Below are 22,586 nucleotides of genomic sequence, written 5' to 3'. Positions count from 1 at the left end.
TGCTTATAACTCGAATTTGTGCTTGTTTGCAATTTTATCTGATTTGGGGGACAAGCCAAAGAAATTGTAATTTTTCTGCAGATCTGCATACTTTAATTTGATGCCCCATTTGCCTCTCTACAATCATCGCAACATATCCAAAGTTGGTGTTTAACTCACAAATAGACTTATAGGTAACATATCACTATCACTGGTGACAAGAAAGCAAGGAATGGAATGCCTGAGACACCCACCCTCATCACCCTCTCTAAAGTTAATGAAAACAACCGAAGCATCCCACTCCCCACCATCACACTGCCAATGGCTCAACCACTGCCATCTTCGCCCAGCTAAGATTTAGAATGAATACACAGCTTCAAGTAATTCTATAATTATTATCAACAATTATATACTCTATAATTGTCCAAACTATCTGTAAGTATTTGCAGTCAATCTCCTCTCCTTTCAAATTGTATTGGCCTGCTCTTCCTTTGGCAGGTTATTTCCAGCACTTCTTTTAAAAGGCTGCATCTTACCTGGTTAATTGCTTAAAGCAAGTAGGTTTCTGGTTGGAGAAATCTATAATCCATTTGATGCCATTATTGTCATTAGCAAGTTGCATCTAAAATGCTTATGTGCTCCTTACCTAGACCAGGAACAAGAGCACCGCGTCCAAAAGAGCTCCCGGCAGCATCAATGAGGTCTGCTCGGCTTGTAAACTGCCCGTCTGATATGTTGTACACCAAGCTTGAAGCTAGAACTTTAAACAAAGAGCCTGCAATCAATCCTTGGAAAGCTCACATTTTTCTCCAGAACTGTGTATTATACACAGGCAGAGTTTAACCATTACACGTGGGCAGTGCTTAATTCCTATGGTAAGGGATGCTGATGCTCAAACTTAAGTGGAAGTCACACCTTTTGCTATCTACCTGTTCCCAGACTCCGTGTGTGCGTGTGCGTGTGTGTGTGTGCGTGCGCGCGCATGCATGCGTGGGGTGGGGTGGAAGAGTGTGGCTGACTATGGTTACTGAACAGTGATTGAAAGGCCCTCCACACATGCTCTTAGGCACTTCCACCTTTATTTTGTATTTTTTCCACTTTGTATTTTTAATAAATGTTTCTCTTGCTCCACATGTCTCCTTGTTTCCCATCCCTAACCTTCCCCACCTGCTGTGGACTAGGAGCCAACAGGACAGAGCCTGTATATGTAATGGATGCTACACAGACATGCTGTCTAGTGGCAGCATCACCACAGTGTGCTCTGAAGCACGGGACAAATGAGATACTGCCAGCCTCATGTATTTTATTCATACGTCTGCCCCATTCACATGTAAAGCTCTGTGTGTGTGTGTGTGTGTGTGTGTGTGTGTATGCATTCTTTACATGACAAGGAGCATGTGAGTGACAGGAATGAAACCCACCCCTCTCCCCCCCATACACTCTATTGAATCAAGCCATCCCCCATCCCACCCATATCCCCAAAAAACCCAATCTCACTTCCAGCACAGGACAGGGGCAAGGCGAAAATGGATGGAAGGAACACCACTCCTTGTCATGTAAAGAAAAATGGTTGGCTGCCCACCTCATGTCGTTTGGCCCCTCACCCTGCGCTGAAAACAGGTTTTCAGGCTCAAACTTGGCTGGCCCAAGATCAAGCCAGTAAACCACTGGGAAATAAACTAGGAGGAAGCCCCTCCCTCGAGGAAGGCAGATGGAGTAAAGTAACAATTTGCACCCCCAAAAAGCAGTGGATGATGAATGAGGACTTAGCTAGGAACTGAGCAGAACGGCAAGGAGTAGCTCCTTCCACAAGCAACTTGGCCATTTTCCCTAAATCCAGCCTGGTGAGAATAGAAGGCAGGCTGGGGGGGACTTACTTTTCAAGGATGACAAACCGCTTGTTCCACCGAAGAGTGACCGTGTGGCAGAGCTGCCGGAGCCCCCTGGAGGTGGGACTAACATCACCAGGTATGTCCCGCACGTATATATCGGAGTCTTCCGCAGCATTTTGAGAGGCAGGCCACAACTAGTGTTCGCAGCTGAAAAGACCGGACGAAAGTTGTGAGAAGCAGAGAAACGCTTTTGCCATGAAAAAGAAAGTGAAATGGAACAAGATTTGAGATAAAAATCTGGGCAGGTGGTCAAGTGAGATTCAAGCCCCCAAAAGAAGCCTACAGCCAGTTTCAGATGTGTTCTGACTGCTGCTTCCAGAACCTTCCCTCCAGCCAACTATGCCAGCTGTACAGTTCTGGGAGTTTTAGCCCAATACATCTGGAGGGCACCAAGTAGGGAAAGGCTGATGCAGGGTTTTGACAAGGGGTGCACAATCCACCAAAATCATGCCCTTCAGACTCTCTGAAACTATGGGATTCTGCTCTTTCAATGGAGAAGACTGTGCAAGAGATGGTCCTGATGTGTTTTGCTCCATAAAGTGATAGAGGCCAGGCTGTAAGTCCTGGACTCTGCATATCAAAGCAGACAAAGGTGCAAAATCATTGTGCAACAAACTCTCTCCTCACCTGCCTGGTCTTCTTTCAGTGTGTTGGAGATGGTGGAGCCAGTCAACGCAGCCAAGGTTGCTGAGGGAGAGGCTCTGTATCTTGAAAGCCTGCTCAGAAGCATCTCGTTAATACTCTTGGCCGAGTCCCCCTCTTTTCTCATTAGTATAATGCGCTCCTGGAGGGGATTGGCTACACAGACGCCATTTTCCATCTAGTCCAGTGAACCAAGATAACACAGAGCTTTAACCATTGGGGAGGGGGGAATAAACTTGCACCTCAAATCATACCTACTCCCAAAACACAGGGTTGAAGGGTGAAAGCATTAGATCTATATTATGACACAGGCTGCCCCCCGCCCCCAATCCTGCCAGCTAGGTATACTTTGGAGCATGATGCAGGGTGAAGGATGTCAGCTTTTGACTTTTGAAAAAAACACACACATGACAAAGAAAAGATTAAAACGACAATTCAGAAGCACATAGATGCAGATTGAGAAGACTGAGCAGCAACCTGCAGCAGCCAATTTAACAACCTGAAGAATAATTTGCTGAAAAAGTTTGCTGAAAAAGGAAGGGCTTTAGCTAAGTTTGTAAAGTTTATAAGAGATGTAGCCAGAGGAACCTCCCTAGGTAGCTGTCAGGGTTGGATCAGAGCCCATAGAGCCCCAAAGCAGTTCTGATTCTGAGCAAGAGATAGAAACCGTGGGAGAGGAACCCACGCGCTGTTCAGAGGTGCCGCCGGAGGGAGAGTCCCTCCCTGCTCACATTCATGAGAGTAGTAGTGACCCTGGCAGGCAGGGGGAGGGACAATTGAAGCTTCGGAGCACTAGGCACCAGCGAAGGGACAAGTGGGAGATGGAGGGTGCCGAGAGGAGGCACTCAGCCCGCTTGGCGCGACGTCAACAGCTGCGCCCTGATGCCCCACGGGAAAGGGGTGGACTTTCGCCTCCTACCCCTTAAATTCAGAGTTTTCCCGGCTCTGCCCTCCAAACGGAGATCAACTGATTCACTAAGGCTAGAAACTTCTGGTAGGCAGCTCTCTTAAGTTTCCCTCATTAGGCTCATGCAATTAGCATCTGTAAGCGTCATTAGGTTGAATGGAAATGAAGCCTTGGAAAAGAGCCCTATTGTCTGTGTGTTGATTCTGGCTACTTGAGGATTTCAGAAGGCAGCAAGGGCGCTCCTGACAGCAGCACACACTACAATGGCTGGGCCACAACAGAGAAGGCTCTGCTTCAGGCACTGGCAGACAGGGCCTCACATGGGTGTGGAATCCTCAGCAGAGCCTCTTGGGCAGATCTCATTAATGAGGGAGGCTTGTATGGGAGCACGACATGGAAAACTCAAGTTTAAATCTTTACTGAGCGGGACCTTCTTGGGTCACTTTAAGTGTTGCCTCCTTCTCTGGGTTGTTGTAAGAAGAAAGTAGAAGTCTTCTTACATCTTCCCTTTTTTCTCAGTTTTCCCAGACTGATTTTCTTGCATTGCTGATTTCTTTGTACTGAGCTTTCCCCCTGTTCTTCCCATTTCCCCTTCCCTCTAAGTGTCATGTCCTTTAGACTGCAAGCTAGTGGGCAAGACCCCTTGAGTTCATCAGTTTTAAAAGCAGCTAACTCTAGGTGCTATATAATAAAAAGAGGTGAGGAGAAATGTACCCTAAGACAATGGATTGGAACAGGAAATAAATCTTCCTAAGTAAGTAAATTCAAGGCTTGTAATTTATAGAGCTGCAGTAGAGTTGACCTCCGTGAACTATGAGCCTGCTACAATTATCATCATCATAACCAACAAGAGTTTTATACTGCCCATCTTCACATTAAATGAGTCATATTAGTTCAGTGCACGTACAAAGTCAAAATTGCGCAATACAATATAAAACACATCAACCAAAGTAAGAGCGGCAGATAAAGCCTTAAAACAAAGTAATACGGCGTTTGACCAACAAGAACAAAATGCCTGGGTAACTAGAAATGTTTCTGCCTGGTGCATGAAGGACATGGGTGTCAGGCAAGCCTCTTTGGGAAGGGCCTTCATTCCACAGCTGTGGCACCAGCGTCATAAAAGCCCTCTCCTTGGTTAATGTCCACCTCACCTCAGATGGAAGAGGCACATGGAGTAGAGCTTTGGCAGATGATCTTAAAGAACTGACGGTTGATACGGGACCTACAACTTCAGGTATTGGTTCCTAAGCCATGCAGGGCTTTGAAGGAAAAGTACCAGCATCTTAAATTGGGCTTGGAAGCACACTGGTAGCCAGTGGCACCTTTAAAACTGGCATGATGTGGGTAAAACGAGCAGTGCTCGTCAAAATTCTGGCCTTGGTATTCAGTACTAAAGGGAGCTTCTGAACCATCTTCAACATAAAACACATTGCAGCAATCCAACTGGGAGGTTACCAGAATAAGGATTACTGAGTCAAAATTATCCCTGTCCAGGAGTGGCAATGGCTACAAGGCATGGATGGGAAAATATTTTGCAAATTGACACTGCTCCATAATAAATGACAAAAGGTAGCTATAAGTAGTGGGCATGAGCCCAGTTCTCTCTCTTGGGAACAGCACTCACCGTGAGCTCAAAGACATCCATGAAGACGGAGTGTCCCTTTGGCGTTTTTTCATTCAAGCTTGCAGGAGACCAGATCCAGTAAAAGTAGGTCCCGTCTGAAGAAAGATGTACAGTGGTCATAGTGCTGCCTACTGGAAAGTGATCTGCTGGCATTGGGAGAAGCTGACATACCTGTGGCATGACACAGAGGCAAAGGGGCAGGGAGAGAGAAAAAAGTTTTACCAGCTCACATTTTGAACACTGATTCTGGAGGTAGCACAACACACTGAGTGGTTTTGCAGAAGGCTAGCTGAGTCACTGGTTTAATTCTTGCAATTAAGATCAATGTTTATGTGTTGTACGGATGTGAACAGCAACATGCCTTCCCATATAGATGTGGATATTTTTTTTAAAAAGAAAAGAATTGAAAACAGATCTTGCTTTGATCACATGGCTTGCTGAAATAATTACAAAACAAAAGCGCTCACGATTTCCAAACTCATGCTTGCCAATCAAGCATGCTGAGATGCTAACAATGTATAAAAATATATCCGTCAACCCCCCACCAAATCCCCCCATCTATTTAACTTACTCTACTTCCTTGAAACAGAGAAGGGCCTAGACTCAGAGGGAGAGCACTTGCTTTGCATACAGAAAGTTTCGAGTTCAATCTACAGCATCACCAGGTAAGGCTGGGAAAGACTCCTGTCTGAAACCCTGGACAGCTGCTGCCTGAATACTGAGCTAGATGGACCAATGGCATGACTCTGTATAAGGCAGCTTCCTATTTCCTAGAGCTGCTGCCAGCCAGAGCAGTCAGTACAGGACCAGATAGGCCAATAATTTGATTGGGTACAAGGTGGTTCCATGCATCATAAGCACAGTCCCCATTTGAAAGACTGACATGAACCACAACATTTACACCAGCAGTGAAATAGAATAATTACTCTACTAACACATTAAAACAATATTTACATGCTTTCCAAAAGTGCCTTGCTCACTCTGATCAGAATAATTGCTACCTCTTGAGAGAAAACTTCTAAGAAAGGTTCAAGAGCAATCCAAATAGGATACCAGAAAAACAAGCAGAGGTCCCCCAACCCTTGGGAATCATTGATCCCCCCCCACCCTAAATGCCTGATTAGCACATCAGCTTGCAAAAATGCCTCCAACACCTCCTCTCCACCTCTGGCATACTGTCTTGGTCCAAGGCATTGTGCAGGCACGGCAACTGATATACCGCATGCTAGCCACTTGTTTGCTGATGCAGCGAGTCTTAGGATTGGGGCCATCAGTCACAGATACAACCAGGATGCCATATTTTGCTGATCCACAGACACGCTAAATATTGGATTCCTATCCTTCAAAGAGAGACTGCTACTGAGTCATCTCTGAAATATTAATTTATTTATTTGGACTACTTATCAAGATCCAAGTTATATTCCTACATTTCAAGGCAAAGGGTGATAAAGCTTTCGCTGCTGGATAAAGAGGTTTTACAGAAAAAGACAAAGCACATGTGGGACTTTTCATCTTATTTTCCAAAACTGCACATGCTTTCCAGAGGACAGTTATATTAAATACTTAGCTGACTGGACCATACTATCTCTGAAAAATGAATCATCTTTCTCAAACTATATAAAGCAGGGCTGGGCCACTGTGTTTTGGCCTATAATTCCCTAGCTAGCATAACCAACGGTAAGGGATGATGGGAGCTGTAGGCCAAAACATCTGGAATGCTACGAGTTGCCCATCCCTGATATGAAGTATGAAAACAAAAGACGCTTTTCCTGTTTTTACTTTACCTGAAGGGTATTCTGGTCGATGACCTGGAAAAGGGAGTGAGGTTTGTTATCAAAAGAGACAGGCCTGTGTAGAAGCTTGCCATTGCCAAAAGCAACCCAGCCAGACTCCAGCTCCTCATTTCGGCAATACACAAAGCCTCTGAAGGGAAAAGTAGGAGGGGAACACTTTAATTATGATGCACCTTCTCTTATTTATTACATTTATACCCTGACTCTCTTCAATCATGGAACTCATGGAGTTTCGCCCTTTCTGAAATGCTTCATAAGCAAACCATCTTCAAAATACACACAGTGAAGTATTAAAGGCTAGTGGGGGCAGAGGAAACATCTACGATGTTTCAAGTAGCAGCAAACTGTGCTTGTATCTGCTTGGGAGACTGAAAACCAAGAACCCAGCTGAAATCTACGAAGTGCAGACTGCTGCTTCAAAGAGGATAAGGAGGCCGAACTAGATATGTGAGACAATCATGTATTTTAAGCATGTCTTTGTCCCATTCACATATAGAGCAGGAATGACGAGGGCATCTAGTTCTTAAACAAAAGCAGTACATAGAGGAGGAAAGCAGTGTGGTATTGTTTTTATGATGATAGTTAGCTGCCTTGAGTTAGGGGCAGAAGGGTGGGTTATTATATTTAAATAAATACATTTATTAAGAACAGACCCCTCCCCACCCCTAAGAACCAATAATCAAGGAGAGGCATAAGTAAAATACGGACATCCAGATCTTTGTGGAATTTTTTCTGAACAGATAGGAGGGATAAAGATTGGTATCTGCCCCACAAATCTGTGGTCACACTTGAACTGGAAATAGCTGAGAGCCTGACATTCAGAAACAAACCACAAATGCAGAGCCCCCAAAATGAAAACACAGGAACAGTCTAATTTAGCATAGGCTGCGAATTATAATTCTGCTGCATGGCCCGTGAGCTGTGTGATCCTTAATCTGGAATAGTTCTACTGAGCTCATCAGAAGGACTGTTTCAGAATACATGTTTTCAGGATGGGCTGCAACCTATAAACCTATCTACTCAAGAGAATTAAGACTGCTCTGGAGCGCATGATCTATTGACCTTGTCAGGATTAGTAATTCAAATTATTATATATAAATTACTCAGTTTTCAACTAGTTTTAAGCCTGGAAACCCACAAGAAACTGGAACAAAGCAAAACTGATACCAAAAAATGCTATATAGCATTCAAAACAGTAGAAATCACATCCTGAAATCCACAAGCTGGTCCCAATACTCTGGTCTCAGAGAGACTCCAATTATTTTAGACACAACTCTCAAAATCATTTGCTACCCTATATTTAAAAGCCAGTTACAGTAATTGATAATATAAATGAATTGGGCATTTAATGATGCTGTGGCTTACCGTAAGGTACCGTGTAACCCAGATCCTAATTTGCTTATTCCCCTGCCAATGGAGTTTGTTGTATAAAGATAAAGTCCATCTGCTGCAAGGCAGCGTCCTAAGTCTGCATCTGAAAGAGAAAGCATGTGTTCAGGAAGAGACCTTTTCCAAAGTCATGATACTTGGCGAGAGGGCACAGCACCCCTCCATGGTTTTTCTACCATGGCCAGAAGCAGCCTGCACAGTGTGCAGGGTTTCACCCAGATCACTTACTGCTGCTTGACCAATATGCCAACAGACAGTCTACACATTCCTATTCCTAAGGAAAGGCAACGACATTTGCTGGAACCCCACCCCTGAAATTTGCAGGGGTGGCAAAAAAAGGCCATGGTTTAACAATTTAAATGGGTGTCCTAGGGCCATTCGCTTAGCGGGCTCTCCCACAGGTTGCATTTTGGTGGCGGCAGCAACAAAAAATATCGGTGTTTGCTCTGGTTGATGCCCCCTCATGCCAAAGGAATTGTATTTCTCATGGCAATAACATCTTTTGGCTGCCTTCACACAACCCCTGCTGTGATCTGGTCATGGCTTTTAACCTATATTGGTAACATATGACATCAGGAATTTTAAGGCCAAGGCCATTTTAATATAAAAGAAAGTCTTGCCCTTTAAAATTACGCATCTCACCTTTATTTTCTGAGCTTGAGCCAGGGTTGGCATCAGGTGCTGGCAACATGTCTTCAAAACCCCAGGACACCATGTGCTTGCCCCCAAGCAAACAAGAGGGTGACCCAGGTCCCCCTTCCAAAAGCAGCAACCTTTAGAGAGTAGATACAAATTAAGGTATAGAAAGAAAGAAAGATCTTCTCTGAAATGGAAATAATTAGCTATGTACAGGTCGATGGCTCACGTTAAAATATTTTTTGGTGGCGGATGGCCTCTGCATGAACAATGAGAAACATTGGTGTACTGTAATTGGCTTTCCAGAAAAAAGCTGAACGTGGCTTTTCTAACGGTTCACCATCAGCTTTCTGGACCATGCTAGATCATTAAACAGTATCGATCCTGCTGCATGCACACACGTAGTTTAAGATTAGCATTTGATCTTTAGCATCATGTGACAGGATTGCCTTCAAAATCTTCGTTCCTACCTGTATAACACATCAGCCACAGGCAGGGACCCCAAATCTGTTTGCTTCTGTAGAAGATGTACCGTGTGAACAAATGTTTTCAGTGATCCCCTGAGGAAAGAGCCAAAACACAAGGTAGCAGTCACTTCTTGGAAACTTAGGAAGGCACCAATGGAGAGCAGTAGCAGCATTTAAGAAGTCAACAGCAAGCAAATTCTTAACTAGTTAAAAGCCTCAAGATGTCTTCCTGAACAAAACAACTTACTTTGCAAATGCAGCCAGCAAAAATGGCCCCTGGATGCCTCCCCCTCCCTCCCCAGTTGCCCATCCTTGTTATAGGGAAGCACCACTGAGGGCAGTCAGGAACTCAACTGAATGTCCAGCACTGCCATTCCATAATCCATTACAGAATTTCAGCATGGAAGAGATGAGAGCAGGTGAAGCCCCCTGAGAATGCCCCCCCACCAGAAAGACATAAACTTGAGGCAGAACCTTTTCAAGATCATGAAGCTGCAGAAAACGTAATTTGAAGAAGGTGGCTTGCAGAAGCAAACATCATGAGGTGGCATCAAATAAGTGAAGTTATTATTATTATTAATTTATTATTATTAAGTTATTATTACTTGGGAGTAGCAGTCCTCAAGCCTACCAGAATATTTGTATGGGTTCTGCAGCTTACTATTCTTCAGTAGGATGCTATACAGTAAAGATCCATCACATAAGCAAAGATAATTAAGATAGGATGGGAAGAAGAGAAATATGCAGAAATCATCACCCTACTTATTTCCACATGTGCCAAGAGATTATATTAACTTTTTCTTAAGCAAGTATTAAGATGAAGAAAATAATTACCATCTAACCCCACACCCACAAATTGAAAAGTAGGTCCACTTTTGCAGGATTGCAGATATTTACTATAGAGCTAATTTCAGATGTAGAGCCATCCTGGAAAATGCAGATTCCAATATGGCATCCAGATAAGAATGGCATCATTTTTGGTATTGTTTTTCATATAAAAACATTTCCATATCTTATAGGAGAATACATATGCTGTCATTTTGGTGGTTGCGTAGGCTAAGGAATCCATTTGTGACCATTAAAATAACTTTGAATTCATATTTAATATTAAAAGAAATATTTCACATGAATATTTTATTAGCAGTATCTAACTTTCAGGTTTCCTTTTTAGTGTACAAACTGATGTCATAACCGTTTGAAATTGGAAATGATGAAGACACCACAACACCTTAAACTGGTCAGCGAACTCTGGGAGATGATAATAACGAATATCCTACAGACACCTCTGGACTGATCACTGCACATCTTACACCAACACTTAAAGAACTGTGATTTGTGCTGCCCTGCAAATAACACAAATGAGGCATCATGCAGTGCAGGTTACATTCCCATAGCCAGTCATCTCAGATAATTCAACAATATCGATGCTTTGCCCACAGACATTGATCTACAGAAGTTTTAAGAAGGTCAACGTAGAATGAAATTAAAAGGGGGAAAAAACCACTTCCGCAAAGAAAAGTTAAGTGGCACAAAAAATGGGCACCATCCAGCTCTACTAAACTGGATGAAAGAAGAAAACAGGCAGAAGAGGAACTTAACAAACAATAATAACCTGACAAAACATTGTGAGACTTGGGCAAATCCACACCATAGGAGAAGATGTATGTAATCTTCTTGAATATTCAAGCTTCATCTTGCAATTCTTTCTTTAATATTCCAACTTTCAGTACAGACAAGGAAGTCCAATATTAGTGAACAAGATAGCACTAGAAGCAAAATATCATACAAAAAAGCTGCTTCAGCTTTACAACACAGTCCACAACAAACAGCCCAGTTTGCATATCACAGTAACCCAGAATGTTTTAAAACTCTGACTTACTGTGAATGAGCAAGTGTGCTGGTGCATGCTGCCCAATTGCTTCTGCTTTGAGCAGGAGCAGCTAAACAACCCAGGGATGCTTCATCCATGGGTTGTTTCTCGTGACGTACGAATCAGGAATTCTGGCTGATCTCTCCCCTGACTTAGATCTGCCTCAGTAGTTTTCTATCAGATACAATCTGGAACACAGGAGATTTAAAACTAGGAACTCCAGGTGAAATCAACAAGGTACCCTAAATCAACCCTGGGTTGTCATTATGCATGAACTGGGCCAATCAGAAAGCTAACGCAGCTAATGTGAGAAGTAGCTTTTGCCAGGTTAAAAAAAAAATGGAAGCGGTTGTGAAAATAATGGATTAAGCACACCTAGTATTCAAGATGGGAAACCTAAATAAAATGTACATACTGCAGATCACACAACTGCTCAGGAGCAACAGTGAGAGCACACAGGATGCACATACCTCCAGACTGTGCAATAGGATTCCTTTGTGCTTTCCACAGATGATGGAAAAACTTTCAAGAAGAGTACCTTCTTTGGTCTATGAGGAAAATACTGGCAATACAGTGAGACAAGCTTGCAGACAGGATTAAAATAAAGATGGTCTGGATTTTATTTGATTTGCAAAAATGATTAGTCAGAAATGGTTGAGCATACCAGCACTTTTAATGGGTAGTTTGAGAACAGTCATCAAATGAAACATGTACCCCAAGAACTGCTTGCTGCAGTGAATATGATATTTAATGGTGCTTGTTTCAAATATGAACCATGTTCAATCAGCTCTCAGGATGCCACAGCTTCCTGGGGCTTTTGCAAAGTCCCAAGCCAACTGGAAGCACAATGTGACACTAAACCAAAAGAGAACTTCCTTTGTCAGGCTACTTGGAACTTTCGATATATGGGGAAAATGAGGAAAAAAGGAAATTGTGGAAATATTACATAATCTTGGGCCTGTCAACCGCATAGAGTCATAGAATAGTAGGGTTGGAAGGGGCCTATAAGACCATCAAAGTCTAACCCCCTGCCCAATGCAGGTATCCAAGTCCAAGCATCCCTGACAGGTGGCTGTCTAGCCTCATCTTGAATGCCTCCAGCGTGGGAGAGCCCACCACCTCCCCAGATAATTGGTTTCATTGTCATATTGCTCTAACAGTCAGGAAGTTTTTCCTGATGTTCAGCTGGAATCTGGCTTCCTGTCGCTTGAGCCCATTATTCCGTGTCCTGCACCCCATACATATACAGTGTTGGAAATCTCATCTTCTCTGTGCCGATGCACAAACCTTCAGTTTGAGAAGGAAAAAACTTGTTTGTCCAATGAAGTTACATAAAGAAATCCCAACAGTGGCAGCATATGACAGTTCTGACCACAACCCAAGGAGCATAATATCCAAAGGCTCCTGCCACGGCAATAACATAGCTGTATTCCAGCAAGCAATACTTGCCTTTTCTGGAATAGATCTTTAATAGCACCATCTGTCAGAAGTAACCACCCATGATAAAGTGCACCTGAGCTGCATGATACATTTCTTGTAAGTCAGATCAGCATTTCCCAAATCCAAAGAACCTACTATTGCTCAACATTAACAACAGAAAGAATCTTAAGTCCCACAGAGAGAAAAGAGCAAGAGAAAACAGCATGGCTATGTTCATGGTAAAACATTTCAGAAACCATGGTTCTATTGATTTGAATTCTTCAAAGTATGTATTTAAAAAATTGCTATGTTACTACACATTATATTCTAACGTAGGAAAGTACATTTTATATATAGAATCATAGAATTATAGAACAGTAGGGTTGGAAGGGGCCTACAAGACCATCAAGTCCAGCCCCCTGCTCAATGCAGGAATCCAAGTCAGAGCATCCCTGACAGGTGGCTGTCCAGCCTCATCTTGAATGCCTCCAGTGTGGGAGAGCCCACCACCTCCCTAGGTAATTGGTTCCATTGTCATATTGCTCTAGCAGTCAGGAAGTTTCGCCTGATGTTCAGCCAGAATCTGGCTTCCTGTAACTTGAGCCCATTATTCCGTGTCCTGCATTCTGAGATGATCGAGAAGAGATCCTGGCCTTCCTCTCTGCGACAACCTTTCAAGTATTACCAGACCACCTTACCTGTCTCCTGAGAAACCTGTACGAGGGCCAAGAAGCAACAGTCAGAACCGGACATGGAACACCGATTGGTTCAAAATTGGGAAAGGAGTACAACAAGGCTGTATACTGTCGCCCTGCTTATTTAACTTATATGCAGAGTACATCATGAGAAACGCCAGGTTGGATGAATCACAGGTTGGAATTAAGATTGCCGGGAGAATTATCAACAACCTCAGATACGCAGACGACACCACCCTAATGGCAGAAAGCGAAGAGGATCTAAAGAGCCTCTTGTTGAGGGTGACAGTGGAGAGTGCAAAAGCTGGTTTGAAACTCAACATTAAAAAAACTCAGATCATGGCATCTGGCCCCATCACTTCCTGGCATATAGAAGGGGAAGAAATGGAAGCAGTGACAGATGTTATTTTCTTGGGCTCCAACATCATCGCAGACGGTGACTGTAGCCATGAAATTAAAAGACACTTGCTCCTTGGGAGGAAAGTTATGGCACACCTAGACAGCATAGTAAGAAGCAGAGACATCACCTTGCCGACAAAGGTTCATATAATCAAAGCTATGGTTTTCCCAGTAGTAATGTATAGCTGCGAGAGCTGGACTATAAGGAAGACTGAGCGCCGAAGAATTGATGCGTTCGAACTGTGGTGCTGGAGAAGGCTCTTACGAGTCCCCTGGACTGCAAGGAGGTCAAATCAGTCAATCCTAAAGGAAATCAAACCTGAGTGCTCATTGGAAGGACAGATACTGAAGCTGAAGCTCAAATAGTTTGGCCACCTAATGCGAAGAGAAAACTCCCTGGAAAGGACCCTGATGCTGGGAAAGATTGAAGACAAAAGAAGAAAGGGGACGGCAGAGGATGAGATGGCTAGACAGCATCACCGATGCAATGAATATGAACTTGAGCACACTCCGGGAGAGAGCGGAGGACAGGAAGGCCTGGCGTGCTATGGTCCATGGGGTCACGAGGAGTCAGACACGACTTAACGACTGAACAACAATCATATCTCCCCTCAGTCTTCTCTTCTCATGGCTAAACATGCCCAGTTCTTTCAGTCGCTCTTCAGAGGGCTTTGTTTCCAGTCCCCTCCTCATCTTTGTTGCCCTCCTCTGAACTCTCACCAGCTTGTCTGCATCCTTCTTAAAGTGCGGTGCCCAGAACTGGACACAGTACTCCAGATGAGGCCTAACCAGCGCTGGGTAGAGGGGAGCTAGTACTTCCTGGGATTTGGAAGCTATGCTTCTATTCATGCAGCCCAAAAGAGCATTTGCCTTTTTTGCAGCCACATCATGGTGTTGGCTCATATTCCACTTGTGACAACAATTCCAAGATCCTTCTCGCTTGTAGTGTTGTTGAGCCATGTATCCCCCATCTTGTAGATGTGCATTTGGTTTCTTTTTCCTAGGTGCAAAACTTGGCATTTACCCCTATTAAATTTCATTCGGTTGTTTTCTGCCCAGCGCTCCAGTCTATCCAGATCACTTTGAATTTTGTTTCTGTCTTCCAAAGTATTAGCTATCCCACCCAATTTTCTGTCATTTGCAAATCTGATCAGCATTCCCTGCACCTCCTCCTCCAAGTCATTAATAAAAATGTTGAGGAGCACTGGGCTCAGGACTGAGCCCTGCGGTACCCCACTCGTTACCCCTGCCCAGTTTGAGAAGGTCCCATTGAGAAGCACTCTTTGAGTCCGATTCTGTAGCCAACTGTGGATCCACCGGATCGTTGTTTCATCTAGCCCACTTTGAGCTAGTTTGCTCATCAGGATATCACGGGGCACTTTGTTGAAAGCTTTGCTGAAGTCGAGGGATATTATGTCCACAGCATTCTCACAGTCCACAAAGGAGGTTACTTGATCAAAAAATGAGGTCAGATTTGTCTGGCAGGATTTGTTCTTGACAAATCCATGAGGGCTTCGAGTCATCACTGCATTGTTTTCAAGGGGCTTACAGATGGATTGTTTTATGATCTGCTCCAGAATTTTCCCAGGGATTGATGTCACACTGACTGCTCTGTATTTCCCAGGTTCCTCCTTTTTACCCTTTTTGAAGATAGGGACAACGTTAGCCCTCCTCCAGTCATCTGGCACTTCCCCCGTCCTCCATGATTTCTCAAAGATAATAGACAGTGGTTCTGAGAGCTCCTCTGCCAGTTCCTTTATTACTTTAGGATGCAGTTCATCTGGCCCTGGAGATTTGAACGCATTCAAAGTAATGAGGTGTTCCTTGACCATATGCCTACCGATCTCGAGCTGAAATCCTGCCCCTTCAGCCTGTACTTCACCTTTGCCAGGGGGGTCATAGACCCTCTTTTGGGAAAAGACTGAGCCAAAGTAGGAATTGAGCACTTCTGCCTTTTCTTTGTCATCTGTTATCATTTTGCCATCCTTATTTAATAGCTGAGGCACCATTTCTTTCCTCTGTCTTTTACTCTGCACGTAGCTGAAGAAAGCCTTTTTGTTGTTTTTAGCATCCCTCGCTAACCTCACCTCGTTCTCCGCTTTAGCCTTCCTGACGCCATCCCTGCAATTCTGTGCTACCTGCCTGAACGCTTCCTTTGTTGCTTGGCCTTCTCTCCCTATATGTGTACTTTTTTGTTTTCAGGTCATCTCGAAGCTTTTCATGAAGCCACCCTGGTTTCTTCTATTGTCTTCCACCTTTTCTTCTTGTTGGAATTGTTTGTAATTGTGCCTTGAGAATTTCCTTTTTCTAAAACTCCCACCCATCTTGGACTCCTTTTCTCATTAGAGTCGCTTGCTATGGGACCTTACTTATCATTGTTCTGAGTTTATTAAAATCAGCTTTCCTAAAATCCAGGGTACACGTTTGGCTACACTTGGTTTTTGCTTCCTTTAGAACCAAGCACCCAAGTATAACATGGCTGCTTTCCCCCAGAGTTCCTGTAACTGCTACTTTATCCACTAAGTCATCTGTTGGTTAGGATCAAGTCAAGGATAGCCAATCCTCTAGTTCCTTCCTCTACTTTCTGTAGGAGGAAGTTATCCGACACACAAGTCAGGAATTTCCTGGAGGGCCATGTTTTGCAGAATTTGTTTCCCAACAAATATCGGGGAAATTGAAGTCCCCCATTACTACTACATCATGCTTCCTTGAACCATTGGCTATTTGCTTTTCACAAGTTTCATCCTCATCTTCTCCTTGATTGGGTGGCCGGTAGTGGACTCCGACCACCAGGTTCCTTTTATTTTTTGCTCTATTTATTTTAACCCAGATGCTCTCGATGGGGCTACCTAGCTCATCCTCCTGTATTTCTGTGCAGAGATATGTATTTTTCACATACAGTGCAACCCCACCTCCCTTTCTGTTCCTCCTGTTCTTTTTGAACAAGTTATATCCTTCAATTGTTGTGTAACAGTCATGAGAGTCATCCCACCAAGTCTCAGTTATACCTATCAGGTCATAATTTCCCTCTTGTATTAAGAGTTCAAGTTCGTTCTGTTTGTTTCCCATACTCTGGGCATTAGTATATAGACATCAAAGACCATGTGTTTCATAGTCTGGCTTTCTTCCTACATGTGTCTGAAGACTATCATTGGGCGCTATCAGAGCTGTTCTCTCCATTGCAGTGCATGTGCCTACGTCCATTGTTACCCCCAACATTACATCTCCCTTCCCTGTAGGATTCAGTTTAAAGCCCTCCTGATAAAGTTCTTCATGCTGTGGCCAAACACATTCTTCCCAGCCGTTGTGAGGTGCAACCCGTCCCTTGCCAACAGTCCATCTTCCAGGAAGTATAGCCTGTGGTCCCAGAATCCAAATCTCTCTCGTCAGCACCACCTTCATAGCCAGTCATTCACCCGGAGTATTTTTCTTTCCCTTTCTATCCCTCTTCTAACTACTGGAAGGATGGATGAGAAAACTATCTGGGTCCCAAAGTTCTTGAGTTTTCTTCCCAAAGCTTCAAAGTCTGATGTGATTTCTTCGTAGCTCCGCTTGGCGGTATCATTTGTTCCCATATGGATGAGAAAGAAAGGGATACCTCTCAGTGGGCTTCGCCTTTACCTACCAAGGGTTCTTCTACAATCAGATTTACATCTGGTTGATCAGATTTACAACTGATTTACATGCATAACTGTTTTTTGCTTTCCATTATTTAAGAAACTTGAAGATAATTGTATTATGCAGCACAGCCTTCCCCAAGACGCACCTTCCAGATATGTTGGACTGTGGCTCCCACCACCCTCAGCCAGCATGGCAATTGGGATTATGGGAGTTGTAGTCCAACTCCCCATAACGTAGGTTGCTCGACTTTTCCTGTGCATGTAGGAACATTAAAATAATTACACCCATATAAATTAATTAGGTGGCTGTATTGTATTTTAATCACAAATGGTTTCCTTGACCCATGAAACTACAGAAACACCATAGACATTTTCATATAGCATGTGGAAAGTTTTAGATATGAAAAATTACAAAAGGGGGCTGCCATTTTTATGTGGCTGCTATATTACCATCTGTGCATTTTCCAAGATGCCTCCACAACAGAAGTCAGATACACAACTGACATCTGTCGCCCAGAAAAAAGCTACCTGTTCTTCATCATTTGCAATTGTTTTCCCAGCAATTTCAGTTGAAATCTCAACTAACCTAGCTGCCTGCAACCGAAGCATCCCTCTGTAGCAGCGCAAGAAAGACAACTTTGGGTTAAAATCTAAATTCAGTTAATTTGGCTCTCTGCTCTGAATCATTGAACCTGCCGTTAGAGCAGGCATGTAGGTTAAGAGCTGCCCATTATTGCCCCCTATGCCTCCTTCCATGCCAGCACACCCTCTTTCCTCCACTGCTGCTATAGTTAAAATGGTAGCAGGAGAAAAGGCGGCACAGGGTCAAAAAAGCCAAATACCTGTCCCTGGACACAATCCAGTTCAGCAGTGGGACACCCAAGTATTTTCTGCTACTGTTTAATACAGTCATATACAACAGTTGAACAATGAGAAAATCCTCACACCCAGATCTCCCCTCTTCACCTACCTTGCACAAGCCAAGGCAACAAGGGCAGCAGCGGCGTTTTCTTTTTGCTTGTGTGGAATCTGTTGGCCTGAGGCGGATGTTTCCTCTAACCATGAGCAGAGCAAGGACTCAATACCATTCAGACAGTCCACTGGCTCCTTAGTCAGGCTCAAGGGCTGGCAGTCACGAAGGCAAGTCAAGAGCACCTCGGCAGTTATGTTACACAGGGATGGGTCTGTTCTACTTTGGGACTCAATGAGGGGAAAGACCAAGAGCAGCCCCATCCGTGAAGTAAACGGTGCCTGCTCAGGTTGCTGCAACAGGCCTTGCCGCTTGAGCAAGGCCAGCGCTTCCTCGTCCCCAGAGCTTTCCCGTTCATGCTGGTCCTCCAAGGCAAGCTGGCGCTGGGCGTTCCAGAGTCCACGCAGAGCATTCAAGCGGTATTCCAGCAGGCGGGCATAGGCATTGCTCTGGTTTCCGCAAACAGATCGGAGGCGCTCAGACAGCTCTGTTGGATCCTTGGTCTCAAATGTTAAGATCTAAAGAAAAAAGGAGACATTTGCAATTATGAACTAATGCACCAGGTTGCTTCTAGTAGAGCTTTTTTTAAGGCACACTCTTATGCTATTTAACCGGTAGATAAGTATGACTCTATGGCAAAAGCTCTGCATAAGACAACAGGTTTCAGATGATAGGCAAATCGGTTCATCTAAATTCAGAATTCAAGAGTCACAGAATGAATGGAGTTCTTTAAACTGTCTCAGGTGACAGAACTTTCTCTCCTTGTGCTCTACAAATTCAGCAATGAGATCTAAAGCTGTTCAGTTTTGCCCTACTCTTCAATATTCATGTTAACCCTCTCATCGTGAGCTATTTTCCCCTCAGATACAAGGTATTATGACATGCCTTCCTCCTCCTGAGAACACGCGACACTGCTTCAAAGAAAAAACTGTATGGAAAAAGTATGACAAAGTACCACAAACAGCAGTTCTTCCTTCCTTTAATTAGCTGGTCTCTCCATTTTTAGGAATTAAGCCATAGCTAATGGCCTTGTTGGAACAGCTCAGTCATACCAAAGAGCACAGATGCCACAGAAGCTCCGTTCCAAAGACCTGCTTTGCCAGGCAACAAGACCCCATTGCTCTGGCCTCTCCTATTCAAATAGAGAGTACCCAAAATGTACTCTCAGTAGCCTCATTTCCTGCTACTGATTAGATACTACTCACACTTCAATTCTACCATTTAGTTCCTGTCCAGGGGAAAGCACACAAGCTTCGGTCACCTTCTGATCTCACTAGTTTCATCACTGTGTCTTAATAGCTAAGCAGCTAAAAGCCAGGGCTTCACATGAGAGTTTTTCTAATACTGATTCCCCCCAGCCCCGATGCGCTCTGATCTAGTGAGAGTATGCATATCACACAAATAATGGCACTTTTATTAAGCATTTATTATAAACCTGCATTGCACAACGGCACTGTTAAAAGTCAAACCATCATCTGGTTGGATCAAGTAGTGCGGGTAATGTTACAATTCCCTGTTACAATTCCCCTTATCATCAGTATCTGATATTTCTGAATTTACAACATTCTCTTTGTTAAGAGCTGCTCTTTATGTTTTGTAGATGAAGTTACATGATATGCTATACCAAGGTGTCCCCCCCTCCCCTGAACAATTCTGACTGCATTCTAGACTATTTTTAAATCATTTCCAAGGACAAAACTCAAAATACAATAAATAGGATTATCCAGAATGAATTTCAAGGATAATTAACCAAAGTAACATCAGCTGGTGTAGACTAGGCAACTGCTACAAGTATTGATTTAGCAGTGTCCAAAACTCACCATTGCTTTTAAAAATCCATTAGGATTTTCACCATTACTAATTTGCAGTGGCACCTTACAAGTTCTAGGAACAGCCAGGGTTTTTCTAGAGACTGGCGGTCGTACTTTCCCCTTCTCTCCCAGCAAGGTTTTGCCCCTGTGAAAACATTCTTTAGCAATGCTGTTCAATGGCACTGTGGAGCGGGTGGGCTCGCACACCCCTTGCCCTGCCACCTCCAGGCCATCTGTCACCTCCAGGCAGGCGTCACGGCCAGTGCAGCTCTTCTTCAGCAATCTCCCTGCTGGCCAGACACTGAGGTCTTAACACAGGTGTGGAAGGGCAGAGGAAATAAGGAGGATAACATGCTTGAGGCAGAAATTCCAATTCTGTTTATTTAAACATCTATATTGCATTCAAATGTGTTATTTCAAAGATTTACATTCTACCAATCCAAATAACACTCCCCAGGTTGAAAAGTGGTAAGTTAAACATCCAATTATTTGTTTTCAGCTGCACCCAAAAGCTTCATGCTGAGGCAACCACGTATCACCACCGGGGGTGCTTGCAGAAGAGTTCTTATGGTGCAATTGGCCTGCCTCATTCACGAAATTTTAAAGGGGGGGGGGTCATACACTGTCGTCTTCCATTTATAACCCTCCTGTGTTTTCCTACTGCTTCTTCTGTCTTTTTCCTTAGCAGAAAAAAAAGGACTCGCTGCACCAGAATGGTGGTCACCTCTAGTGCAAGGACCAATCTAGCTACCAACCAGGGATTTATGATTTGAATAGCATGCAAAGAAGGACTTCTTCACACAGTGTATATAGTTAAACTATGGATGTCACTTCCACAAGATGTTGTGTTGCCACCAACTGGATGACTTTAATATGAGATTAGACAAATTCTTTGAGTCATGGCTACTAGTCATGATAGCTATATATTACCTCCAGTATCGGAAGCAGTATGTCTCCCAGTAGCATCTGCTGAGAAACACGAGTGAGAGTGTGCTATTGTGCTCATGTCCTGCATGTAGGCTTCCCATGGGTATCTGGTTGGCCACTATGGGAACACTGGACTAGACAGACCTTTGGTCTGATCCAGCAGGGTTCTTCTTATTTTCTTGCATGCCAAATCACTTTTGCAACTGAAAGAAGTTCCAAAGCAATTTGAGATACAGCATACGGGGAGGGGCTGTCACTCAGTGGAAGAGCACATGCTTTGCATGTAGACGGTCCCAGGTTCGATCCCTAGCATCTCCAGGTAGGGCTGGAAAAATTCCTGCCTGAAACCCTGGACAGCCGCTGTCAGTTAGTGTTGACAGTACTGGGCTAGATGGACCAATGGTCTGCCTCAGCATAAGGCAGCTTCCTATGTCCCTAGGACCTACACTTTAAAGAGCCTAGTTGATTTACATAAGGCCTTGGCATACCTAAACTAGCTCCTTGGAACTTAGATACAGTTATGAAGATGTTGCGATCTCAAACGCACACCTCTTCAGACTTGCCCAAGGCACCCTTGCTGTCTACCATTGAAACTGCACTATAGATCCTGTTTTGGGCCTTACTGGAAGGTTGTCCCATGAAGAAGATAACAAGGTTAGCCACTGTGAAGAGGCTATGGAATTATGAGATCAGCTGGTGGTAAAGCTATCTCACAATGGCATGTCAGTCAAAAACTAAATTTGTACTTGACTCTGCTACACCTGTTACTTGCACACATGCATCTATTTCAAGAGAGCTAGGCCATAAAAACGGTTCTTTCTATACATTTTGGGGAAATGGCTGATCTTGAACACAAGCTTTTGTGTATCAATTCCCCAGTGGTTAGAATGAAAGCAAAGCAACAACCAAACTACTCTTCCATGAGGCCTGATGAAGCAGATAGGGAAAAAAAACTAAATGGAAAGATACGTTTGTGGTGGGAGCAGGGAAGAGATCCCCAAAGATTTTAATGAGCATTAAGCAACCTTCAAATCTCACCACCACCACCAGCCTCCTTTTATTTGATAGTGAAATTTCTAAACTTGCAGAGAGAATACTTTTATTAAGCAGCTTCAGAAAAAATGTATTTTTTAATGAAGAATTTGGGATTTGCCATGAAAAGTTCGCTGCCGTAATAAATTTGTTAATCTTTAAGGTGCCTCAAGACTCACTTCGCTGCAACAGACTAAAACAGCTACCCTTTGCTAAAACAGAACAGGGGAGGAAGCCAATGAGGCAGGAACAGGAAGCAAATCAGCATGGCCTGTGCAGAACTGCAACAGTCAATACTTCCAGGTCAACACTGGATTTCCACCTGCTTTTGTAAGGTATACCAATGAAATTTGCCATTATGATTTGGATGTAGATTCCCATAATGTTTCTGTTGACCAGTGCAGCATAGGCGTTGTAGTTGAGTGGCATATTAACTTCAGCTTAGCACTGATCTGCAGCAAACTAGTAAGGACAGACAAACCCTAAACATACCCTATACGTTTACTCTTCAGAC

The 22,586-nt window shown here is 43.7% G+C and overlaps 1 protein-coding gene across 7 annotated transcripts in view; it reads right to left on the bottom strand.

The window, feature by feature from the left end:
- The window catches only part of HECTD4 (HECT domain E3 ubiquitin protein ligase 4), a 114,920-nt gene that overhangs the window by 81,435 nt on the left and 10,899 nt on the right, over positions 1 to 22,586 (bottom strand). For 4 of the 7 annotated variants that reach the window (XM_084820400.1, XM_084820401.1, XM_084820404.1 and 1 more), the window contains exons 2-10: positions 18,303 to 18,820; positions 9,333 to 9,422; positions 8,869 to 8,999; positions 8,203 to 8,311; positions 6,829 to 6,967; positions 5,045 to 5,215; positions 2,499 to 2,691; positions 1,857 to 2,018; positions 626 to 754 (exon numbers count right to left, since the gene is read on the bottom strand). In XM_084820400.1, the coding sequence (XP_084676526.1) occupies positions 626 to 754; positions 1,857 to 2,018; positions 2,499 to 2,691; positions 5,045 to 5,215; positions 6,829 to 6,967; positions 8,203 to 8,311; positions 8,869 to 8,999; positions 9,333 to 9,422; positions 18,303 to 18,820 (1,642 nt within the window). The remainder of the gene's footprint in view (positions 1 to 625; positions 755 to 1,856; positions 2,019 to 2,498; positions 2,692 to 5,044; positions 5,216 to 6,828; positions 6,968 to 8,202; positions 8,312 to 8,868; positions 9,000 to 9,332; positions 9,423 to 18,302; positions 18,821 to 22,586) is intronic. The other 3 variants (XM_084820403.1, XM_084820405.1, XM_084820406.1) reach the window with 1 other exon arrangement.

Source organism: Heloderma suspectum, chromosome 13 (assembly GCF_057233095.1).
Source record: "Heloderma suspectum isolate Gila_16-S chromosome 13, 16-S_ref, whole genome shotgun sequence".
NCBI classification, from domain to species: Eukaryota; Metazoa; Chordata; class Lepidosauria; order Squamata; family Helodermatidae; genus Heloderma; species Heloderma suspectum.
The sequence above is the reverse complement of the archived record's forward strand: the minus strand, read 5'-3'. Positions and strand labels throughout refer to the sequence as shown.